Source organism: Belonocnema kinseyi, chromosome 6, assembly GCF_010883055.1.
Source record: "Belonocnema kinseyi isolate 2016_QV_RU_SX_M_011 chromosome 6, B_treatae_v1, whole genome shotgun sequence".
Lineage (NCBI taxonomy): Eukaryota > Metazoa > Arthropoda > Insecta > Hymenoptera > Cynipidae > Belonocnema > Belonocnema kinseyi.
The window spans coordinates 11,390,884-11,413,210 of record NC_046662.1 but is presented as its reverse complement, the minus strand read 5'-3'; the positions used below and the strand labels follow the sequence as shown (position 1 = coordinate 11,413,210).

Genomic DNA, 22,327 nt, shown 5'->3' with positions numbered 1-22,327 from the left:
CCAAGTCAGATTCCGTAGCTCTCTCTTTTTTTCGTATCTTCTATGTTCCATCTTTTCCACAAAAAAGATACATAGAATTTACACAATTTTGGCATTAGTGTCACTTCTCTATAATCCGCAACCTCCTCTTCTTTGCCTTTTTTAACTGTCGGGACCACTACTCCTGCTTTCCATCTTTCATTACTTCTTACACCTAGACTATTTCTTCCCTTATTATGTCCTCTTTCTCATTCCTTTCTCAACCATTTTGTCCTCCGTTCCTAACCTTCCTGTTTACCTCTTCTAGTAAATCCATAACATTTTTTTTCCATTCTAACATCTGAATATCATGGTTTACTCTTACTATTTACTCTCACTACTGTCTATCAAAAGGTAGTGAATAGGTTTTGTTGTATTGCTTCTGTTTCCTACTTTAAGCTCTAGGGAAAAGATATTAATTAGAATAAACTGGTGTATAAAGATGAATTTTTATATTAAAAATCAGGGTGGTGACTGATCGAGAAACTGGAAAAGACTGTAACTTAATTAAAAAATTTTCCTGTTGCGCGCGCAAGTTTGAGCGCACTTAGGACGTTCAATACTGTATTCACCTCGCGCTACGCGCTCGGTCATTGTGTTTCCCTCACACTTGTGTACAGACTTTTTAAAATTAAAGGTCAAAGTATCGGCAACTGTCATTTTGTGATTGTGAACTCTCTTGTGTTAAAGCTTATTCGGCTTGAATGAACATATTCTTGTAACGTGCCTCGTGCTTTCAATCCGATTTTGTCAAAAATGTGAAAATTTCTACATTATATTTAACACTTTTACAAAAATGTATTGTATTCTCCTCTTTTTCGTCTCCCGTTTCGTCTTTCCACAAATTTATTTCTTTGAATTTTTAAACTTATTTTTTACGAATAAAAGAAAATCAATTTATGCTATCTAAGAATAATTACACAGGACCACAAAATGGTTTTGGGAGTCTGCTGGGATTCTAATAAGTATAATTTATGTTTTTGGGGTGACTGAGCATGAATCCATGCGCAGAATTGAGCCAGCATATCAGGATTTGCAGTAAAATTTAAAAAAATATTTGAAAACCTGGAATTTCAGCATAAATTTTGTCCCCAAACCTACAAGGTCCAAATTAAAAAGCTTTAAATTGAGAAACTAACCAGCCTCAAACTCATGAACCTCAAACTAATGAGCCCCCGAACCCACAAGCTCCATATCAACAAACTCATAAACCTCAAACTAACTAACCCCGAACCCACAAACCCCAAACCAACAAGCTTCATATCCACAAACATACAAACCTACAAAGACCAAACCCACAATACTTGAACCCACAAACTCTAAAACCTGAACCCACAAGTTCCATACCCACAAACGTACAAACCCCTAATCAACAACCCCAAAACCACATACCTCAAACCCAGAAACTCCATATCCACAAACGTACAAACCCAAAACCAACTATTCCAAACCCACAAACCCCAAACCCACAAATCCATAAATAACAAACCCCAAACCCACCAAATCAAAATTATACCAATTTCTCAATTGATATTATAAGATGTGAGTTATTTGGGTTTGTGGAATTGAGGTTGATGGGTTTGAGGTTTGTGGATTTGGGTTCTAGAGTTTGGTGTTTGTGATTTTCTTGGCGAATAAAATTTGGAGACTTAAGGTCAGTTAATGTTAAGATATATGAAGTTTTCAACCCTGACTAAATCTTCCACTTTGGTCAAGTTCTTATAATACTATTCAAAGCCCCCTTGCCTCTCACGATGAGGTGCTTGTTTAGCGTGAGTCCCCTTGACTCGTTTGGGGTTTGTGGGTTTGGGGTTTGTGAGTTTAGGGTTTGTGTTTTTGGGGTTTTTAGGTTTGTGGATATGGAGATTGTGGGTTTAGGTTTTATACGATTGTGAATATAGAGCTTGCGGGTTTGAGGTTTGTGGGTTTTAGGGTTTGTAGGTTTCTGGGTTTGTAGGTTTGTGGATATGGAGCTTGTGTATCTGGAGTTTGTGGGTTTGGAGTTTGTGAATTTAGGGTTTGTGGGTTCGGAGCTTTTTTGTTTTTTATTTGTGGGTTTGTTAAATTGGGGCTTGTAGATTTGGGGACGAAATTTATGCAGAAATTTCAGATTTTCAACCATTTTTGTGGTCCTGTGCTATTAACGAATTTGTTGAACTTTTTGGTTGAACAACTTTTGTCTCTACATTTTTTTTGTACCTTGTGCTGTTTGTCAAAGAAAAATTTTTTCATCTTGAATTTTTTTATATAAACAGAAGCTGCGCATCCTATCAAAATATTCCTCGTTATAAATTTGTATCTCTTTTTTAGAAGCAAATTTTTTCTGTTCATTTTTTCATAACTTGCGTCGTTTGTCAAAAAAATTTGTTCAATTTTATTTATTACAATTGAAACCAGACCTACCCATCCTGTAAAAAAGTAATTTATAACAAGTTTGTAGCTCTTTTTTGAATGAACAACTTTTTTTGTATTATTTTTTATTCGCAGCTTGTGTCATTTTTCCAAAAATGTCATTTTTTCTATTTTTAATGTTATTTTTTACAAATAAAAGAAGAATTGCGTGTCCTATGTAATTTTTTTTTATTAACAAATTTGTGAATCTTGTTTACACGCATAAGTTTGTGATGTTAATCTTTTTTCGTATCTTGCATAGTTTTACTCAAAAATGGAATTCCTTATTTTTCATTATTTTTTTGTGCGATAAAAATTTAAATTTTTGAATTTTCATGAAAATTCAAAAAGTTGCTACGGGACTCTTGTAGGATGTTCAACAATCAATTTTTTTCTCCTATTTTTCTTTTTTCATATCGTGCATTGTTGTCTCATACCTCCAAAGAGTTTTTATGAAAATAAGAAATTAAGAACAAACTTTGTTTTTATACATTTTTAACCCAAAATGTAACTATTTCAATAGAAAGTTTAACTCTAAAGGAGAGGGATCTTTTTTCATAGATAAAATTCAATTTTAAAATTTTATAAAGCCATGAAATTTCGATTTGTGATGTATCTTAGATCAATAGTTTATATTAATATTTTTACGCAATGTTCTATTTATCTGAACATTTACATTTATGTAAACAATTAAAAATTGTTTAAAAAGCCATGGGAAATATTCAAATTGTCCGTACGTAATTCTTGTATGAAAAAGAAGACTGAAATTGCACAAAGTAACAATAATAGTACAAATTTAGTTCTTCATTTTTGGCTCAATTTGGGACCATGCGGATAGAGTGGATGGGTTGGAAATAAAAGGTATGAGTATGATTTTATTATGTAGACACTTCTCTTCTATCCCTGAAAATTTTAGCACGATTTGATGAAACCCTGAAACACAAGTACAACTTTTCGAAAATTCACAATTTCCCCATGTTAGTTAAATGGTATTTTGAAGTGCTCGGTGGCACGTGTTGATATTCGAATTTCGAAAAAAATTACGGTTTTTTTTTCTCCAGAAATAGAAAATTTGGGGAGGAGGTCTTGCCCTGTAGCTCGAAAAACGTTTTTTGGAAATTGTTTTCATCATATCAATTTAATTTGAATTTAGATATTGAGCAGGAAGTTCAAGAAAATAAAGAAAAGGGACTAAGGAACGTTTATCTATAAATAAATTTTTACACTTACTCAAAAAATAATGTTCGTAGTTTTTTTTGTATCTGCGACAAATAGTACCTCCAATATGTGATAGTAATAACAGGTGGTACCAGTGAAAAAAATGGAGAAAAAGTGCTGTCCCAACCTATTCATTGTCCCAACCTACACAATGTCTCAACCTGTACGCCACTTCCCTAGATAAACGTTCCTTGTCCCTTTTCTTTATTTTCCTAAACTTTTAGTTCATTATCTCATTTCGCGTGGAATTGGTATAATCCAAAAAACAATGTCGGTAAAGTAGGAATCGGATAAGGGTCACATGCCCTTAAGCCGCTACATTACCGAACCCCCAGTTTCTTCTGAGACTAATTAAAGTATATCATGATAGAAGCAAATGGTCCGAAAAGAGGGTGAATAATAAAAACAAAAAATTGAGATGCAAGGAGTGATTTGAAAAAGTTGAACGAGATAGCTTTGTGAATACGAAACAATTGGTTAGATTGATTTTGCTTTGTCTTTTAGGCTCTAGGGAACCGATAGCAATACCAATCAATTCTTGTTATACCGAGTTTGTTAAACAGAGTAGATTCTATACATCTTGGACTATTTTGAAAGCTGAAATAACACTACAGTAGAAGTTGACATCGATCCTAAGGAATAACAATGAATACAATAGCAGGTATTGAGAGTAGTTAATCATGCTTACCGACAACTTCGAGGAATAGAAATATACTTGTGGGTGGATGGGTGGATACTTGGCACTCGTACATTCCGGCATCCCTTTGTTGAACATACTTGATTTGAAGTGTCCAATCTTCACTGTGATGAAAATGTATCGCCTGGAAACGTTCGTCGCTTGCGTAAGTAGTCAAGCCTACGGTCAGCAACTCGTGCTGGACCTTCTTTCTTCTAATCCACGTCACCTGTAGTCAAACAGAAAACATAATAATTCCATTATTAAATTTCCAGAAAATAAAGTCAAATCAGGCACAATGTGCCTACAAAGAAGGGTTTCGTAGCCTGTTAAGAAGTTAATTGAGTCGTTCAATTCCCCCCCCCCTCCATATTTCGCTACCCCCTCCCTACTCGTCTCTTCTGCCCTATCCTCTCCTATCTAATTCTACCTTATTATCTGCTCCTCACCCCAATTTCCGCTTTCTACTTTTCTGCAATCGTACTTCTTTTTCCCCTCTCTTCTATCACTCCACTTCCCCTCCACTTATAGCCCCACACTGTTTCACCCCTCTAATACTTCTCCTACCTTCTCCTACCACTCACCTACTTTGCAGCTATTCCCTACTTTCTATCTCTTTCTTCACTTTCTACTGACCTTTCACTTTTCTATCACCTTTTCCGCCATTCCACTTCCGGGAAAAAAGGATAATCGAAGGACGGACTAGAAAAACTCAAAAGATATGGAAAAGACAGAGATTTTTCCTACGATTTAAAGGAAAAAAATTGAATTCTTAACACACAATATTAAAATGCATGTTTATATTCTGAATTTTTCCCTTAATTAAGTATAGTTGAAGATTAATTAAAATTGTTCGTTTTTCGACCAATTATTTTAAATTATTTTTAATTTTTAATGTTATTTTTCACGAATATAAAAAGTACGCGTCCTATTAAGAAGTGATGCTGAACGAAATTGTAAATCTTTCATGGCATCACAATTTTTGTGATTCATTTTTTTCGTATCCTGCATAGTTTCTCCACAAAATGGAATTTTTGATTTTTTATTATTTCTTGCACAATCAAAATTGAACTTTCGATTTTCCAAGAAAATCCAAAAATTTGTTATGGCAGTCTTACAGGGCTTTAAAAAAGCAATATTTTTCTTCTCTTGAATTTTTTTCATACTATGCTTTGTTTGTGTTCAAATTTTTATTTTAGATTGATACTCGTATATACAATTTTGAAATTTCTATATTATGAGAATTTTTTTTTTATCGAAAAAAGTCAATAGGATGAATTGTTTGGCTTTCTGAGTACCATGAATTTTACATGACATTTTTAAATATAAAAAAATGTACCCAAAAATTTTGAAAATGCTTTAGTTTTTCGATTTTTTATCCAAAATGGCTGGTTAACTAACTAGTCATACCTATCATGACCTAAAAAAGTGTGCCAAAGATCGATTTAATTGGTTTATTTTCTCGAGAATTATCGTGTTTACTGATGGACGGACAAACAGACACACAGAAGTCATTTTAAAAACATGATTTTCGGGTTTAGGGGGTCTCGAAACGTGGAGATCCGCTAAAAAACGAATTTTAAACCAAATTTTTAAACAACAATATGAATTTACAATTTACATGATGAATCTTCAATTTAAATAGGTAAATTTTCATTCAAAACATTAATTTTTAACAACAAAAGAATCATCGGGTTTTCAACAAACATTCTCTAAAAAGGAAAAGAAACATTCAAATATTATGACGAATATTCATCTGAAATATTTCAATTATTATTCAAAAAAATTGAGTATCAACAAAAACAACAATAACGACGAAAATGATTTTTTTGACAAATTGTTTACATTTTCTACTATAGAGACGAAATCCTAAATTAAAAATGTGATAGTTGATATTTGAAATTTTGCTTATTTTAAATCTGAAACAGTTGAATTCAATGCAAGAGGGCACATTTTGAACAAAATAATGAAAACTTCAAACAGAAACGATTTTTCAGTAAAAAAGGAATAAAAATTAAAACCAACTTTTTTCATTTTTAATCCAAAAAGACGTATTTTATACAAGGCAGTCGATTTTTTGCCCAAAAACCTAAATTTTTAACTAAAAGGTTAATTTTAAGATGAATAGTTGAATGCACTTTTTCGTTGAAAACTCAAAGTTTCAGGTTAAAAATTCAAGTATTTAATTGAAATTTCTTCTTTTTTTATAAAAAATTTATCTCTTATATAGAAAAATCTTAATTTTGGCTTAATAATCCACTATTCTGTTGAAACTTCCTATTTTTTAACGAAATTAACTGTTTTTAGGTAAAATTAATATCTTTTTCATATGCCGTATCAAAAATTACATTTTTCATTAAGAATTAAGTTTTTTTGTTAAAAATTCTTAAATTTAGTTTCCATTTATAAATTTCTTTGTAATGTTTTTTTGGGGAAAATTTAGCTGTTTTTGATTAAAACGTAAAATATTATTTGCTTGAAATATGAACTATTACACTCTCTGTTTATAATTAATTTTTTTAGGTAAAGATCATTTTAGTTGATACCTGTTGTCTTGGTGAAAACTCGTTTTTTGGCATAAAAATTCAACAATTTGGTTGAAAAATTCACGTTCTTGTTAAAACGTAGTCTTTTTAGAATAAAAAGAATTCTTCCTGATTTTTTAAGCTTGAATCACAATATGTTTTGCTTGAAATATCAACTATTACATTTTTCGTTGATAATTAACTTTTTTAGTTAAAGATTCATCATTTCAGTTGAAAATTTATCTCTGCTTTAAAATTCGTCTTTTTTGGTAGAAAATTAATCTTCTTGGTTGAAAAATCGTTTTTAGAGAATTTTGGCTTGCGATATCTGATATCGATTTGAAAAAAAGTGAAGAAAGGGAAAAGTAGAAAATGAAGATGCTGGGAAGGGAATAAAAACGAAAGTTGAAGTGCAGAGAGAGAAAGAAGAGGAAGTGATTGGAAGTTGAAGTCTTTGAAGAGGAAGCAGGAGAAGTTGTGGGAAATGAAGGGAGGGTGAGTAAGTAAGTAGAATTAGGGGAAGTGTGGAGAGCGGAAATAAATAATGAAGAAGTTGCAAGGGGAGGGAAAGCAAAAATTGAAACGTTGAGAGAGCATGCAGGGGAAATAGTGGCAAATGAGGAAAGAGGAAGTAGAAAAGGTGACGGGAGTGCAACTAGGTAAAGTTACGAGACAGTCCGCAGGGGAACAGAGAGAAAATGTGGGGGAATTAAGAAGAAAGGAAAATATATAAGGAAAAATTTGGGAATGGAGGGAAAGAAAAAGTTCAAAAGTTCGAAGGGGAAGCAGTAGAATTATTGGGAAGGGAGGTAAAGCAAAGGTTAGAGTGTAAAGAGATGGAGTAGGGAAGCTGATGCGAAATGAGAAAAGGGAAAGTAGGGAACATTAGAGGATTTTAACTTAGGGAAGTGATGGGAAATGTTGGGAGGTGAGGAGAGGGAGAATTAGATGAGGAAGAAGTTGGGGAATAGAGAGAGGGCAAAGGTTTATGTGTTGGAAGGGGAAGCAGGAAAAGTGCTACCAAATGAGGAAAGTTTAAGTAGGTAAGCTGAAGCAGTGCAAGTGAGGAGAGAAGGAAATAGATAATAAAAAAGTTGGAAACGAAGGGAAAGCGAATGTTGAAGTATGGAGAGAGGGAGTAGAAGTTGCGGGAAGTTAGGGAAGGAAAAGCAAGGAAAGTGAGGGTGAATGTTAGAAATGTGAGCAGAGGGTAATCGAGATGAGCAAGAAGTTGTGGAATAGAAGGAAAGTGAAGGTTTAAGTGATCCAAGGGGCAGCAGAAGATGTGGTTGGAAATAAGGAGGATAGGACAAGAGAAGTAGAGAGGAAAAGTAGGGGAAACGAGAAGGGGGGAAATGAGAAAAGGGGGAAATAGATGAGGAAGTTGTTAAGAAGGGAGTGAAAGCGAAGTTTGAAATGTGGAGAGATAAAGTAAAGGGAGTGTTTTCAAATGAGCAAAGGGGAAGTAAGGAAAGTGAGGAGAGTGAAACTAAGCGGAGTTGGCGAAAATGTGGAGAAAGCAAGGAGAGGGAGAAGTAGATAAGAAAAAATTTACTGAATAAAGGAAAAGCGAAGGTCCAAGTGTTGGAAGGGAAAGCAGAAGAAGTAGTCGGAAATGGTTCGAGGTGAGGTAGGGAAAATTAGAAGATGGGGAACCAGATATTGAAGAAATTTGAAAGAGAGGAAATGTAGAGGATGAGGAGGGTTAAACAAATGACTTGACGTACTTACGTCCTGATAGGCTACAAAAGCCTTTTTTGTAAACATTTCTTTAACAACTTTTTAAAACTAATTTAACTGAAAAATTATAGTTGAAAGAGCGCTTTGAAAATGTTTCGAGATAGCATTTGAAACACTAGACAGCAGGCTATAGAGGACATGACTGTCAGTAGAAGTCACATGAAATTGCTGTGTGTACAATTTCCAGCGGGTTTAACTAGAGTGACAAATCCACTGAGAGCTCTATTCCCTCTATAATCACATATGCATAATCTTGTACATATGGCACTTTAATCCGGAACCTACCTACCTGTACCTCTACATTCAAACATTGGAGCTCTTTTCAGCTAGAATTAAATCTTTTGGTCCATTTACTATCTGCTTTTAGAGCTGACATGGTCCCATGTAACATGGATCTTAGAGAATTTGAATACCTTAGAAGTAGGTCACAGGATTAAGGTTGAATGCTTGGTTTTATTTTATTTTTATTTAACTAGAAAAAGGTATATTTGGATTTAATTTCAAGTTTTCTTATTTACTGTTAAACATTGCTAATTAAGAAAATGGTAATAATTTCAAGACACTGAAGCTAACCCCCCCCCCCCCTTCCATTTTTAATCGAATTCTTCGAATATTTTCACTTATTCAAGAAGATTGTTTTGTAGGTTTATGATGAGAAATTTTTTAACAAATTTTGCGTATTTTTGGGAAAAAGACCCTGTTACAGTACAGTTAAATTATAATCTAATAATCTTGTATGTTATAGTTTTGACCAGATAAAATGTATTAAATAATTTCATGTTTATTGCTTATTGTCTACTGGTCCAAACTCAATATTATATAATGTTGATTTTTATTCCTAAATTGTGAAAAAATTGCTCTCAAGTTCCGCTGGGATTCGAACCCAGGTCTGATGTTCTTAACCACTAAGCTACGGAGAGATACTGATCAAAAGATCAACATCAATAATTTAAAACATTCCAATGATTGAACAATTAACCTTTTTTAATGAATAAATTATATAATATAAATATATATAATAAATAAGTTAATCTTGTTGGAATTCAGCTTGTAGGGGTTGTTATGAAATTAATATTCTCTCGGCGTAGCTTATTGGGTAAGAGCATCCAACCGGCATTCTGAAAGACCTGGGTTCAGATCCCAGAAATTTTTTCACAATTCAGGAATAAAAATCATATTAAATAAAAATTTGATTTTAGACCAATAGACAAAAAATAATAAACAACTGATTATTTAATAACCTGATAAGTTTTAAAATCCCTTTTATGTTTTAAACTTCATACTCTTTCTCCTTTTTACGATTTTTCGTCTTTTGCCAAGAATTATTATTTTTCCCCTGTTCTCAAGAAAATTCCCCTTTTTCTCGTATTTTCTGCTTGAATGTAAATTGAAATATTAGAAACCAAAAAGAAAACCCAACTATTCTTGATTAAAAGTTTTTATTTTCGCCTCTTATGATAAAAAATTCGACGTTTTGGTTAAAACTATAATTATTTTGTTGAAAATGCAACTATTTTTTGGGGATTCATCTTTTTTTGATTGAATTCAATTGTTTTTGAATGATAATTAAAAATTAAATTTGTTTGAAATATAATACATTACTTGTGCCGCAAAGAATTTCTTTCTTTTTGGTTAAAATATCGACTACTTAATTTTAAGTTTAACTACTTAGAAAACTACAAATTTTATCGAACTGCAAATTTAATTAAAAAATTTAATTTCTAAAAAGTCCATAATTACAGTTTTTGGTTATAGATTCCAGTTTTTAGTTGAAAATTCAACTAAAAAAATTATTCTTGTTACTCAAAAATGGATCAGTTTGGTTCTTCAAATTTAAAATTTCACGATTTCATTTTTAATTCAAAATTCCACTATTTTATTGAAAACTCATCTTTTTTGACTGAAAATGAACTTTCTTGTTGGAAATTCTTTTTCCGGTTTAAAAGTCCACGGTTTTCTAAAAAAATTGACTTTCTAGCATAAGAACTACAACATTTTTCTAAATCTTCTTTTTTGGTCAAATGAAACTGGTTAAAAATTTTTTTTTTGTTTACAAATTATTCTTTCGAAAACTGAAAATTAAAATATTTCATTTATGGTTAAAAAATTATATTTTTTAGTTGAGCATTCAAATATTTTACTCGAAATTTATCTTTTTCAACTTAATTTGTCTTCTTAACTAAACTTGATTTGTTGGGAATTCATTTACTAGGGTGAAAAATTAATTTTCTTTGTTCAAGATTTTTTTATTTGGTTAAGGAATCAACTAGGTTAAAAATTCACCTTTAATGGAAAAAATTAGATATTTGGTAAAAAGTGCAACTATTTTTTTTGCAAGTCAAATTATTTGCTGAAAATTCATCTATTTTGTTTAAGCTATATTTTTAGATCGCAAATTCAACTATTCTCAAATCAAAATTAATTTTTTGCGTGGTTGATAAGTCTACCATTATATTTTTGGTTCAGAATTAATCTTGATCAATTAAAATTTCTACTATTCGGTTAAAAAATTAAACTATTTTGTTGATAAACTGTTTGATTTTATGTTGAAAATTAATGTTGAAACTGAAAGTTTAACCATTATATTTTCTAATGAAAATGTATCTTTTTTCAGTTGAGAATTAATCTGTTTCAGTAGAAAATTGGTATAATTTGTTGATAATTCTTTCTTTTTTTGTAAAATTTATTTCTTTTGTTTAAAACAATATTGTTAATTTTTTTTTGATTGAGAATAAATTTTTTTAAACTAAATGATGAACTATTTCATTTTTAGTTCGATATTTATCTTTTTTAGTAAAAAATTAACGTGTTTTGTTAAAAAGTCATCTTATTTGTTAAGAAAATAATACTCTTGATATAAAATTGAGCTATTTCATGAAAAATGTATGTTGAAAATTCTTATTATTGGTAAAAAATCTATTTTTTTTGTTGAAACTACAAAAGTTTGGTTGAGAATTAATCTATTTTATGTGAGTCACTTTTTCGGTTAAATTAATTTCTTTGGTTTAAGATTCATAATTGCATAGTCGAAAATTCATCTCTGTGCTTTAAAATTCAATGATTTGCTAAAAAAATGTATAAATTTGTAGAAATTTCAGTTTCTTTTTAAAATTCCTTTCTTTAATCAAAATTCAAATATTCGATTTTTCAATATAAAATTATCTTTTTACTTTAAAGAATTATATTTTTCAGTATAAAAATATATCTACTTAGTGTAAAAATTGATATTCTTTAGTACAAAAGTTGATATTATTTAATTTCAAAATTCAACTATTTGGTTGGAAATTTATGTAATGCGCTGAAATTTCGGCTTTTAATTAGAAAATCAATTTCTTTTTGTTAAAACTGCAACTGCTTGTTCAAAAATTAATCTGTTCTAGTTGAAGATTTAAATCTTTTTTGGTGAAACTAATTTTTTCGGTCGGTGATTCAAAATTTTAATTAAAAATTCGTATACACAAATTATCACTTTTTACTAATGATTATATATTTTAATAAATTTTTCGATCAATCTATTATTGTTTATAGCAAATTTTCTCTTAGGGTAGAGTTATAAAGTCGTGGTTTATTTTTGAATTTTGAATTTTTTTAAAACTTTTGGTCAGAGCGAGGCAAAAATCAATTAAGTTACACAGAAATAATTTTTTTCTTATTCATTATTATTTATAACAATATTCTCTTACAATGATGCTAGAAATTTGCTGTTTTTTCTAAAAATTTTCACTTATTGTCTTGTTTTCAATTAGCGTGACGTAGGAATTGAATCAATTTAGCAGAAAAATTCTTTGAACAGATTATTTTTGTTTATTACTGTCTTTTTTATTTTTTAAACAGTCTTCTTTTTTTATAAATATATTTTTCTAAAATTACACAGATATTTTTTATATTTTTTAATTTTTTAAATGGATTCCATTAAATGTAAATTTTCTTTAAAGAAGTTCCTGAGAGTGCTTTTGTTTAAATTAATATTAGTTTTAATATTGATTATTTATCGCAAATTTAAAAATAAAAGAGCAGCTGAAAATTGATGACATTATTATAAAATAGATAGTTATAAACAATAATAATTTGTTTAAATAATTATATTTGCTTAATTAAATTAATTTCAACCTCGCTTTGAGTGAAAAGTTGTGGAACAAAAAATTATTTTGGATCAAAGAAACCTGGCTGTAGAAAATAAAATTATATTACATAGCAGCCTGGGAATAGACAACAAAATGATGCTGCACAACTACAACTTGGTTATGGAAAACAAAATTATCTTGAAAAGTATAAATTTAAAAGTACGAAGAAATAACCTTGAATGTGGTAATGGAAAATAAAATTTTCATTCACAGAAACAGAATGAAACTACCAAGTAAAATCTTTATTCTAGTTCAATAAACAAAAAAACAAACTTAAATTAAATAAATTAGTTAAATTTAATTAATCAATTAAAATTTTATTAACAATTTTTAATTTCTTTCTCTTAAACTTCTTAAAAAATAAAAACAAAATGTAACAATTTACCATTCACAAAAAAAGACCTACACATTTTTATAAACATTGATCAGATGCGTAGTTGATGTTTGAATTGTGAAAAAAAAACAATTTATTTGAAATATGACACAACATACAATAAAATGTTAAAGAAAAAATTTTTCCAGTTAAATCGTATCTAAGAATTTTCTTTACACTAGTTATTGCTAGGTCCCATATTTTTAGTTGACTGTTGGAAAAACGACCCAAATTACGAAAAAAATTATTTGATGAAAGTTCTACATCCAAAAAGACCGACGAATGCGTATAAAATATTTTTTAGTAAGAAGCGTAGTTTTTTTTATTCGTAAAAATAAGACTGAATAAATAATAATTTTTAAAAAATACTTTTTTTGAATGACACAGTTACAATAAAATGTTAATTAATAGAAATTTTAGCGTGAATTATACCTACAAATTCTTTATAAAATCTGTAGATATAATTACCAATTTTTGCAATTTAAAAATAGGACAACGAGGAGTCTTTCGAAAGAAATTCCTAGTTGCTTTCACACAAAAATGAAGCCTTTACATAAAAAAACCGTTCAAATATACATTTTTTTATATTAATTAGACAGCAAAAAGCCCTTGCCAAACCATTTCGAGTTGATTCCATTAAAAAATGACTTCTATTCATCAAAAAATGGTGAAAATGTGCATTAAAATTCAAATGCATTGGGATGTCCAGGACTTTTTTTTCAAGTCAGGGAATTTTGTGAGAGCGTTACTAATTTTTTTTAATTCCAATATAAAAATGACTGACAATAAATTATTTATCAGTAGCAGTAAACTTATATTACTGTATTTTAAATATTCTTTTTTTGATTGAAAATTGATCGTTATTAGTATAAAAATTCAAGTATTAGGTTGAAAATGCATGTAGTTTGTTATAAAATTTCCAGTTCTTTTATAATACTTGAGCTTTAAAAATTTTAAAATTATTTTTTCCCTTCATTTTTTTAACAGAAAATGTAATAAATTTGAATCTTCCAACATTTTATTTTAAAAATCATCTCTTTTGTTAAGTAAGGATTTCTCTATGCCAGTTTTGGTTAAAAATGATATTTTTTAGTAGAAATATTATTTTTTAAATGCAAATTTTACTGTTCAATTTCAGATTGAGAATTAATTTTGTTGAGTCACAATTTCATATTTAATATATTTTTTTTACAAAATCTCACTCGATATTTCAAAATTCATTGCACATCGCAATAATGCTGTTTCTTATATTTGCCAGTAAACTTGAATTTTATCATCTTGTTATTGCCCAAAACCCGGATATTTTAGAGGTCGACGAATCTTTTCTACTCGAAACGCAGCAAAAAATTCCATTTCCAATTTTCTCAACTGCTTTAAACGTAAAATTAAACAATTAAAACATTAGAGCTCAAAATGTTTAAATTAAAACTTTAGAATATAAATTCGTATTTTATAATCGGAATAAACCGATATTTTACCATAGGTAACAATTCAAAAATCTATTTATTTACATTAAACATAAAAAAATACTTTGAACATCATCTAATTAAATTTTCAACAATGTAGTTAAATTTACAGCCTGAAATTATAAATTCTCAACAAAAAAGTATCATAGTTGATATTTCAATCAAAAAAGATCAAATTTCATTTTAAAACCAAAAGAACAATTTCTAGCAAATACAAATTTTTCAGTCATGATAGACAAAAAAAGTTCCGCAAAATTTTTGAACCATTTAGCCAAAAGACGAATTTTCAGCAAAAAAATAAATTTTCAACAAAATAGTTACTTTTTTAACAAATGAGATAAGTTTTAATTTGAAAAGAAAAGAAAAATTTTTCAACAAAGTAGTTCAACTATACGCACTTTGTTGAATTTTTAATTTAAAAAGATCAACTTTCAAGTTGATGTTCCACGAAAGATTAATTTTTACATCAAAAAGAAAAATTTTCACAAGCAAAAATAGTTAATTTTCATTAAGAAAACAAAACAGTTTGATATTTTAGCCAAAAAGGATGACTTTTTAACGAAATTGTTGAATTTTCAACCAAATTGTACATTTATTCTAGAAAGACGCAATTTCTACTAAAATAGATGATTTTTTTAATGAAGAAAAGAATCTTTTTTCAAATAAATTTTCATCAAAAAAAGATTTTAATTTATTTTTGACACCAAAATATGAGTGTTAAGAAAAAATAAAATTTGATCCAAAAAGGTCAATTTTGTAACAAATTGTTGAATTTTTGACCAAAAGTTGCATATTTATCCATAAAAAATGACATTTCTACTCAATTGCATACATTTTTTAATCAAAAAGAAAAATTAAACTATACACAATTTTTCAACTGATTTTTAAATTTGTATTTTGAGAGAAGCAACTATCAGTGAGATTGAAAAAGAAATACTTGTTTAAACAATTTATTATTATTTATAATACTATTCTCTTAGAAGAATACTAGACAGTTTCAGTTTTCTCTAAATTCTCCAATTTTAGTCCTCTTATAAATTATAGTATGGTAATAGTGAATTCAATCAATTAAACATGATTTTTAAAATAATTTATTATTATTTTTAATAATATTCTATTTGAATAGTGTGAGAATGTTAAAATTTTTCTGAAATTTTAAACTATTTTCTAAATTCTTACTTAGTGAGAGATAATACTGAATTCCATATAAGAAATATAATTAATAAAAGAAATTATTATTGTCTTTAACTATCTTCCTTTTTATTAATCAAGATAGTTACGGTTTTTCATGAAATTTTCAACTTGTTGTCAACTTTTCACTTAGTGATATGACATTTAATGAAAATTCACAAAAATAATTGTTTTAAACATTTCTTATGGTTTATAATTATATTCTTTCAGAGTAATACTAGAAAGTTGCGGGTTTTTCTAAAATTTTCAGCTAAACATGGTCATTTTATAATATATACCCTAAATGATATTCTAAATAAAAAGAAATTGTTTACACATTAAGGTTTGTTGTCTTTTATTAATTATTAACTTTCTGAGTGAAAAGTTGACAAAAAGTGGACAATTTCTGAAAAAAAACAACAACTAACCAGCAATAATCACAGAATATATTATTTAAAAAAATAATAAATTATTTAAAAATGTATGTTAATCAACTTTAACTTATTATTACCTCACTATAATTCATAAGTAGACCAAAAGTGGAGAATTTTATAAATAAACTGCAACTTTGTAGCATTATTCTAAGAGAATTTCACCATATATTTGTTAAACAATTGCTGCAAAGAATAATAAATTGTTTAAACAATTAATTTTAACATCTAATCATTAGTATAAAGTAATTTTTAACGTATTCAATTGCTAATTCTGAAGAGAAATTTGAAGGAAAACTCGATATACTTAACCTAATAATAACGGTTCTAAATAAATTTTACAACACATTGTTTTATGGAAAATATGCGTTAATCTTTATAGGGCTTGCGGAATCTCTAAATAGCATTTTTTTAACACATTATTTTTTGTGCGGATATGAACAAATTTTGCGGGCAATATGTATGAAAATCGAAAAAAAATTATTTTGGACCACTCTTGTCCACGTGGATTTTTGCAACCCCCTCCCCCTAGCCCCACTAGTGGAAAATCGTGGACATTCCCCCCCCCCCCAATGCCCACGTGGTATATGGCTGGCCCCTACCTCTAAATAAATGTCAAGAAGTAGAATAAATTATAAGTTTTTATTATTTTAATTTGAAATTGTTTTATTTCGTTTATGAATGATTCTAAATTAAAAATCTTACATCGAATATTAATGGTCCTGGGAAATGAAAAAGCATCCAGAAAGAATTTCGGGAATTTTTAAAATAAAGTTTTGTAGGAACCCTGAAGTAATATTCTGTTTTAGAATTTATTTGTCTTGTATTTTCATTTTTACGATTTTCCTGGAAAATTTACGTTTTGTTTAAAATTTATATTTTGGCGTGGATAAGTCAACTAAAATCTCTTTAAATGAAAATTCAACTATAATACATTTAAAAAACTTGTATTTTCAATTGAAAAATTCATGTATTGAGTTAAACTTCTTTTTTGATTTTTAACAACTTATCTCTGGTTGAAAATTTAACCATTTTGTTGAAAATTAAATTTTTTTGCCAAAAATTAAATCTTTTACAAAAAATTTGTCTTTTCGTTTGAAGGCTCATAAATTTCGAGGAACTTTCTTTGTCTTTTATTAATGAAAAACGTTTATTTTTTGAAAATTCGTCTTTTTGGTCTTAAAATGAAATGTCATCTTTTTTGTTTCAAATATGAACTATTACACTTCTTTGTTGAGAGACAGCATAGAAAAATAGTTGAAATCCATAAATTTTTATGTGAAATTCTTAGCCGTACGTTTTTCTATTACTTCTAAATATTTGTACTTTAAACAATTCGTATGTGAAATTAGAATACAATCGAGACAATAACAAGGTAATAAAATTCAAGTTTGCTGGGAAATATAAGAAACCAGCATCATTGCGACATGCAATGAATTTTGAAATGTAATGTTCGATTTTGTAAACTTTTTTTCTTCGTATGTTGAAAATTGTTTTCTAATGTGTTCTTTTGTAAAAGTCAAGGAGGATATTTTTATTTTATATGGTTTCTATCAGTTTATAAAAGATTCTATGTGAAAAATTTTACAAAATTTAAATTCTTGTCTTTGTATATCAATGATGAGGGAAAATCTCAAATTGGTTCGGAGAATTTCGAAAATTAATTTTTGGGTTCATTTCGGTTAAAAATGAAACTTTTTGGTGGGAACTTTCAAATTGTGGTGAATTTTGATTCGGAACTTGTGAGTCTTCAAACTTCTTTCTTTTAAATCCCAGCTTTGATTCTTTAAAAATTTATGGAAATTATTAAAATAATGAAAACTTAAATTTCGCTACGATCAGAAGTGAATTTCCGGGGGTTTTATTTAATTCCCGGTCATTTTCTGGGGATTCCCCAAGAATTTTCTGGAAGTTTTCCGGTCAACAAAATTCAGGTTTATTTGCCGATGTTTTCTGGGTCAGTGAAATTCAGGGTCATTTCCTGGGGGTTTTCCGTTTAGTGAAATTCCAGGTTATTTTCCGATATTTTCCCGGTCAAATAAATTTTCGGTCATTTATCTGTGGCTTCCCTGTGATTTCGCGAGGATTTTCCGATAAATAATATTCCTGTTCATTTCCCAGGGTTTTCCCGATCAGTGAAATTCTAAGTCATTTCCCGGGTTTCTGGTCAGTGAAATTCAATATCATTTTCCGGGTCATTTGCCGATTAATTAAAATCCAGGTCACTCCCTGGAGGTTTCCTGATAGATTGAATTCCCGGTCATTTCCCGGGAGTTTTCCCGATAAATTAAATTCCCGGTCATTCCCCGGGAGTTTCCCGGTCAATTAAATTCCTGGATATTTCCCATAGGTTTCCCTGTCAATTAATTTCCGGTCATTTTCCGGGGATTTCCCGATCAAGAAAATAATTAGCATGATCAATTAAATTTCCGGTCATTTCCCTGGGGTTTCCCTATTGATAATATTCCTGGTCATTTCCCGGGGGTTTTGCCGATCAACAATGAATGACATGTGGTTGCATGGAGGATTTTAATGGTTTCTGGATTTCTAGAGAGAAGAGAATGTGTGAATTGTGCAAGAAGGGAGGTGTAAAAGTTGAGTACTTGTTGAAGGAGTGTGAAGAGGTGGAAAGGCGTGGATTAAGTATGGAGGTATTGTTGCATAAAAGGGGTGACAAAAGGGTAGTATCATGGGTAAAGGGGGTGAAGCGAGGAAGGCTGGGCTATAAAAGCGAGCGGATTAGATATAAGTTGTGAATGGATGTTAATTTTTAAGAGGTAGTTTGCAAGAAAATTCTATAAAAAATGCAAGTGGAAGCAAGTGAATTTTTTAAGACCAGCAGACCGAAAAATAAACTTTTATCTATCTACAATTCCCGGTCATTTCCCGGGAGTTTCCTGGCCAATAAAATTGCCGATTATTTTCTAGGGGTTTTCTGAATAATTAAAATTCCGGTCATTCCCTGGAGATTTCCTGATAAATTGAATTCCCGGTCATTTCCCGGGAGTTTTCCCGATAAATTAAATTCCCAGTCATTCCCCGAGAGTTTCATGGTCAATTAAATGCCTATATATTTCCCATAGGTTTTCCTATCAATTAATTTCCGGTCATTTTCCGGGGATCACCCGATCAAAAAAATCATTAGCCCGTCAATTAAATTCCCGTTAATTTCCCTGGGACTTCCCGATTAATAAAATTCCCGGTCATTTTCCGGAGGTTTCCCATTCAATTAAAATCCCGGTCGTTTTCCGGGGTTTTCCCGATCAATAAAATTCCCCGAAATTCCTTGGAATTTTTCCGATCAATAAAATTCCCAGTCAGATTCCAGGATTTTCCCAAGCAATCAAATTGCCGGTCATTTCCCGGAGTTTTGCTAATGAATAATATTCCCTGTCCTTTCCCAGGGTTTTTCCAATAAATTAAATTCCCAGTCATTTCCCGGGGGTTTCCCGGGTAAGTTTCCACCCTGATATCCTAAAAAGTGTTACCTCGCATTTCAAGAGACTAAATATTTTTCATTCTTAAAAAATTATAACAGGAAAAACGTGCTCATAATTAATAAAGAAACATGATAAGAGTAAGTTTTTTCAGAAGTAAGGCCAAGTTTTCGATTTAAGATGAGATGTCGAAATTCAGACTATGATTTCCTTTAGACCATATCATTACTCCCTCCCTAGTTCATCTATCTCTTTTTTATTTCGTTTTCACAAAAGCATCCGGGAATACTGGTATATATACCAAAAATAAATCTGAAAAGATTACTTCACTTTCTGTTTTCTGTCCTGGTAGGACATTTGGTTTCTTCATTTTAAAAAAATGGAGTTGATCTTCGCTGGTCTCTTCTTAACCTCTGCGGTTTTCTTCAATTTTATTGGTGTGTATAAATTATAATTCAATAAAAATTCTTCATGATTGATAATATTTTTGAAGATTACACATTTTTTCGACTTTCTCTGTGCCAGCGGAATTATAGAAACTATTTCGATGAAAATCAGTGATTCTTTCAATTGGGAGAGTATACTTCTTGTTTAGAAAAGAGAAGGTCCGAATATCTTTAGATAAAAAGAAAGGGTTTTTAAGATTCATCTGATATTTATTAATCTTGAGGATTTTAGAATCCCTATTAGAAATATGGTAAATGTTCTAATATGTTGAATAAAGGATCTTTTATAAAAGGAATACAATACTATTTAAGATACTTAGATTTTTAATCAAATAATTACATTTTCGATCTAAAAGGTGAATTCTCAACGAAGATGTGTAACAGTTGACACTTCATTCGAAAAAGATGAAATTGGTTTTGAAAAAATTAATTTTATAACCAAAAGACGAATTTAAAATGAATATTTTTCAATCGTAAACGAAGAAAAAGTTCACTTAAATTGTTGAACCTTCAAATCAAAGTACGAATTTTTTATCAAAAATTGAATTTCCAGCCAAAATAAATTTTTAACCAGAGATAATTTTGTATTAAAAAAATTGTTTCAACAAAGTTTTTTAACTTTTATCCCCGTGGTTAAATTTTCAAATGAAAAATATCAGTTTTCAACAAAATAATTCAATTTCAACGAAATGGATAAATTTTGAACAAAAAAATTCGTCTTTGAAGGCAAAAGGATAACCTTGTATAATTTTGTTTAAAATTTCCACCCAACATTAATTTTTTTATCAAAGAAAGACCACGATTTTACTAAAATAGATGAATTGTTTATTTTAAAAAAGAAATTTTCAACAACTACAAATTTATGTTTTATCAAAAACATATTTCTGATTGACTTTCAAACATCAAAATAATTTTGTACGAATAAAGAAAAAACTACGTGTCCTATTAAAAATTATTAGTAAAAAATTGCAATGAGTTTTCGGTATTTTTTGGGCGAGTAACTTTTGTGTATTTATTTTTTCATAGCTTGTGTTTATTTATTTTTTTCACAGTTTGTGTCGTTAGTCCAAAAATTAACTTCTTTTACATTCCCATCTAATGAGAAGGTATTGGTTTTATGTAAAATTTCACTTTGTCGGTTTTCATAAAATCTTCACGTTTTGAGACCCACTGAGCCAGAACAACGATTTTTACGAAGGTGTTTGTCTGTCTGTCTGTAGTCTGTAGTCTGTATACTGTAAGCACAATTACTTTCAAAAAATTGATCAGATTGGATTCTGCTTTGGCGTACTTTTTTAAGGCTTAAAAAGAAAGAACGAGTTTGTGAACCAGCTATTTTGGATCAAAATTCAAAAAGTGAGCACGTTTTCATAATTTTTAAGACCACATTTTTTCAAGATTTAAAAATTCTATAAACGGTTATTCATAGGAATCAGAATCCCAAACAATTTATCCGTATGACTTTTTTCTATGAAAAGAAAATTATCAGAGTTAGAGCATTTTCAAAATTTAAAAAAACAAACTAAAATGAACATTTCAAGCCAAACAACGCATGCCATGAAAAAAAGTCAATTAAAGAAAAAAGTTGATTTTTGAAGGCCCTAAAAGGTGGTCATAACAACTTTTTTGATTTGGTCGAAAAGTTGCAAATTCAAAATTTGATCGTACCTCAACTTTTTGAAACCACATTTTTTCAAAATTTCGAAATTCTTTAAACTTTTATTCGTAGTACTCAGAAACCTAAACAATTTATCTTAATGAATTTTTTCTATAAAAAGAAAATTATCAGAGTTAGAGCATTCTTAAAATAAAAAAAAAACAAACAACGCATGATATGAAAAAAAGTCAAGAGAAGAAAAACGTTGATTTTTAAAAACCCTACAAGATTATCATATCAACTTTTCTCATTTGGACGAAAAGTTGAAAATTCAAAATTTCATCATACCAAAAATCTTAACAATCACATTTTTTCAAGATTTTAAAATTCTATAGGCCGTTATTTATAGTACTCAGAAATTCAAACAATTTATTTTCTTGACTTTTTTCTATTAATACAAAATTACCAGAATTAGAGCATTTTTAAAATCCAAAAAAACAAACTAAAATGAACATTTTAAGCCAAACTACGCATGACGTTAACAAAAGTCAAGAAAAAAAAGTTTATTTTTTAAAGCCCTACAAAATTATCATAACAAATTTTTTGATTTGGAAGATACGAAAAAATTGAATAAACGAAAATTACGCACCCTAAAAAGATCTACAAATTTTTTAACAATCACTTTTCGATACGACGTGTAGTTCTTGTTTTTAGT

At 29.3% G+C, this 22,327-nt stretch overlaps 1 protein-coding gene across 1 annotated transcript in view; it reads right to left on the bottom strand.

Moving 5' to 3' along the window:
• The window catches only part of LOC117175197 (zwei Ig domain protein zig-8-like), a 367,026-nt gene that overhangs the window by 142,824 nt on the left and 201,875 nt on the right, over nucleotides 1–22,327 (bottom strand). The window contains exon 6 of the mRNA XM_033364829.1: nucleotides 4,316–4,532. Coding sequence (XP_033220720.1) covers nucleotides 4,316–4,532 — 217 coding nt within the window. The remainder of the gene's footprint in view (nucleotides 1–4,315; nucleotides 4,533–22,327) is intronic.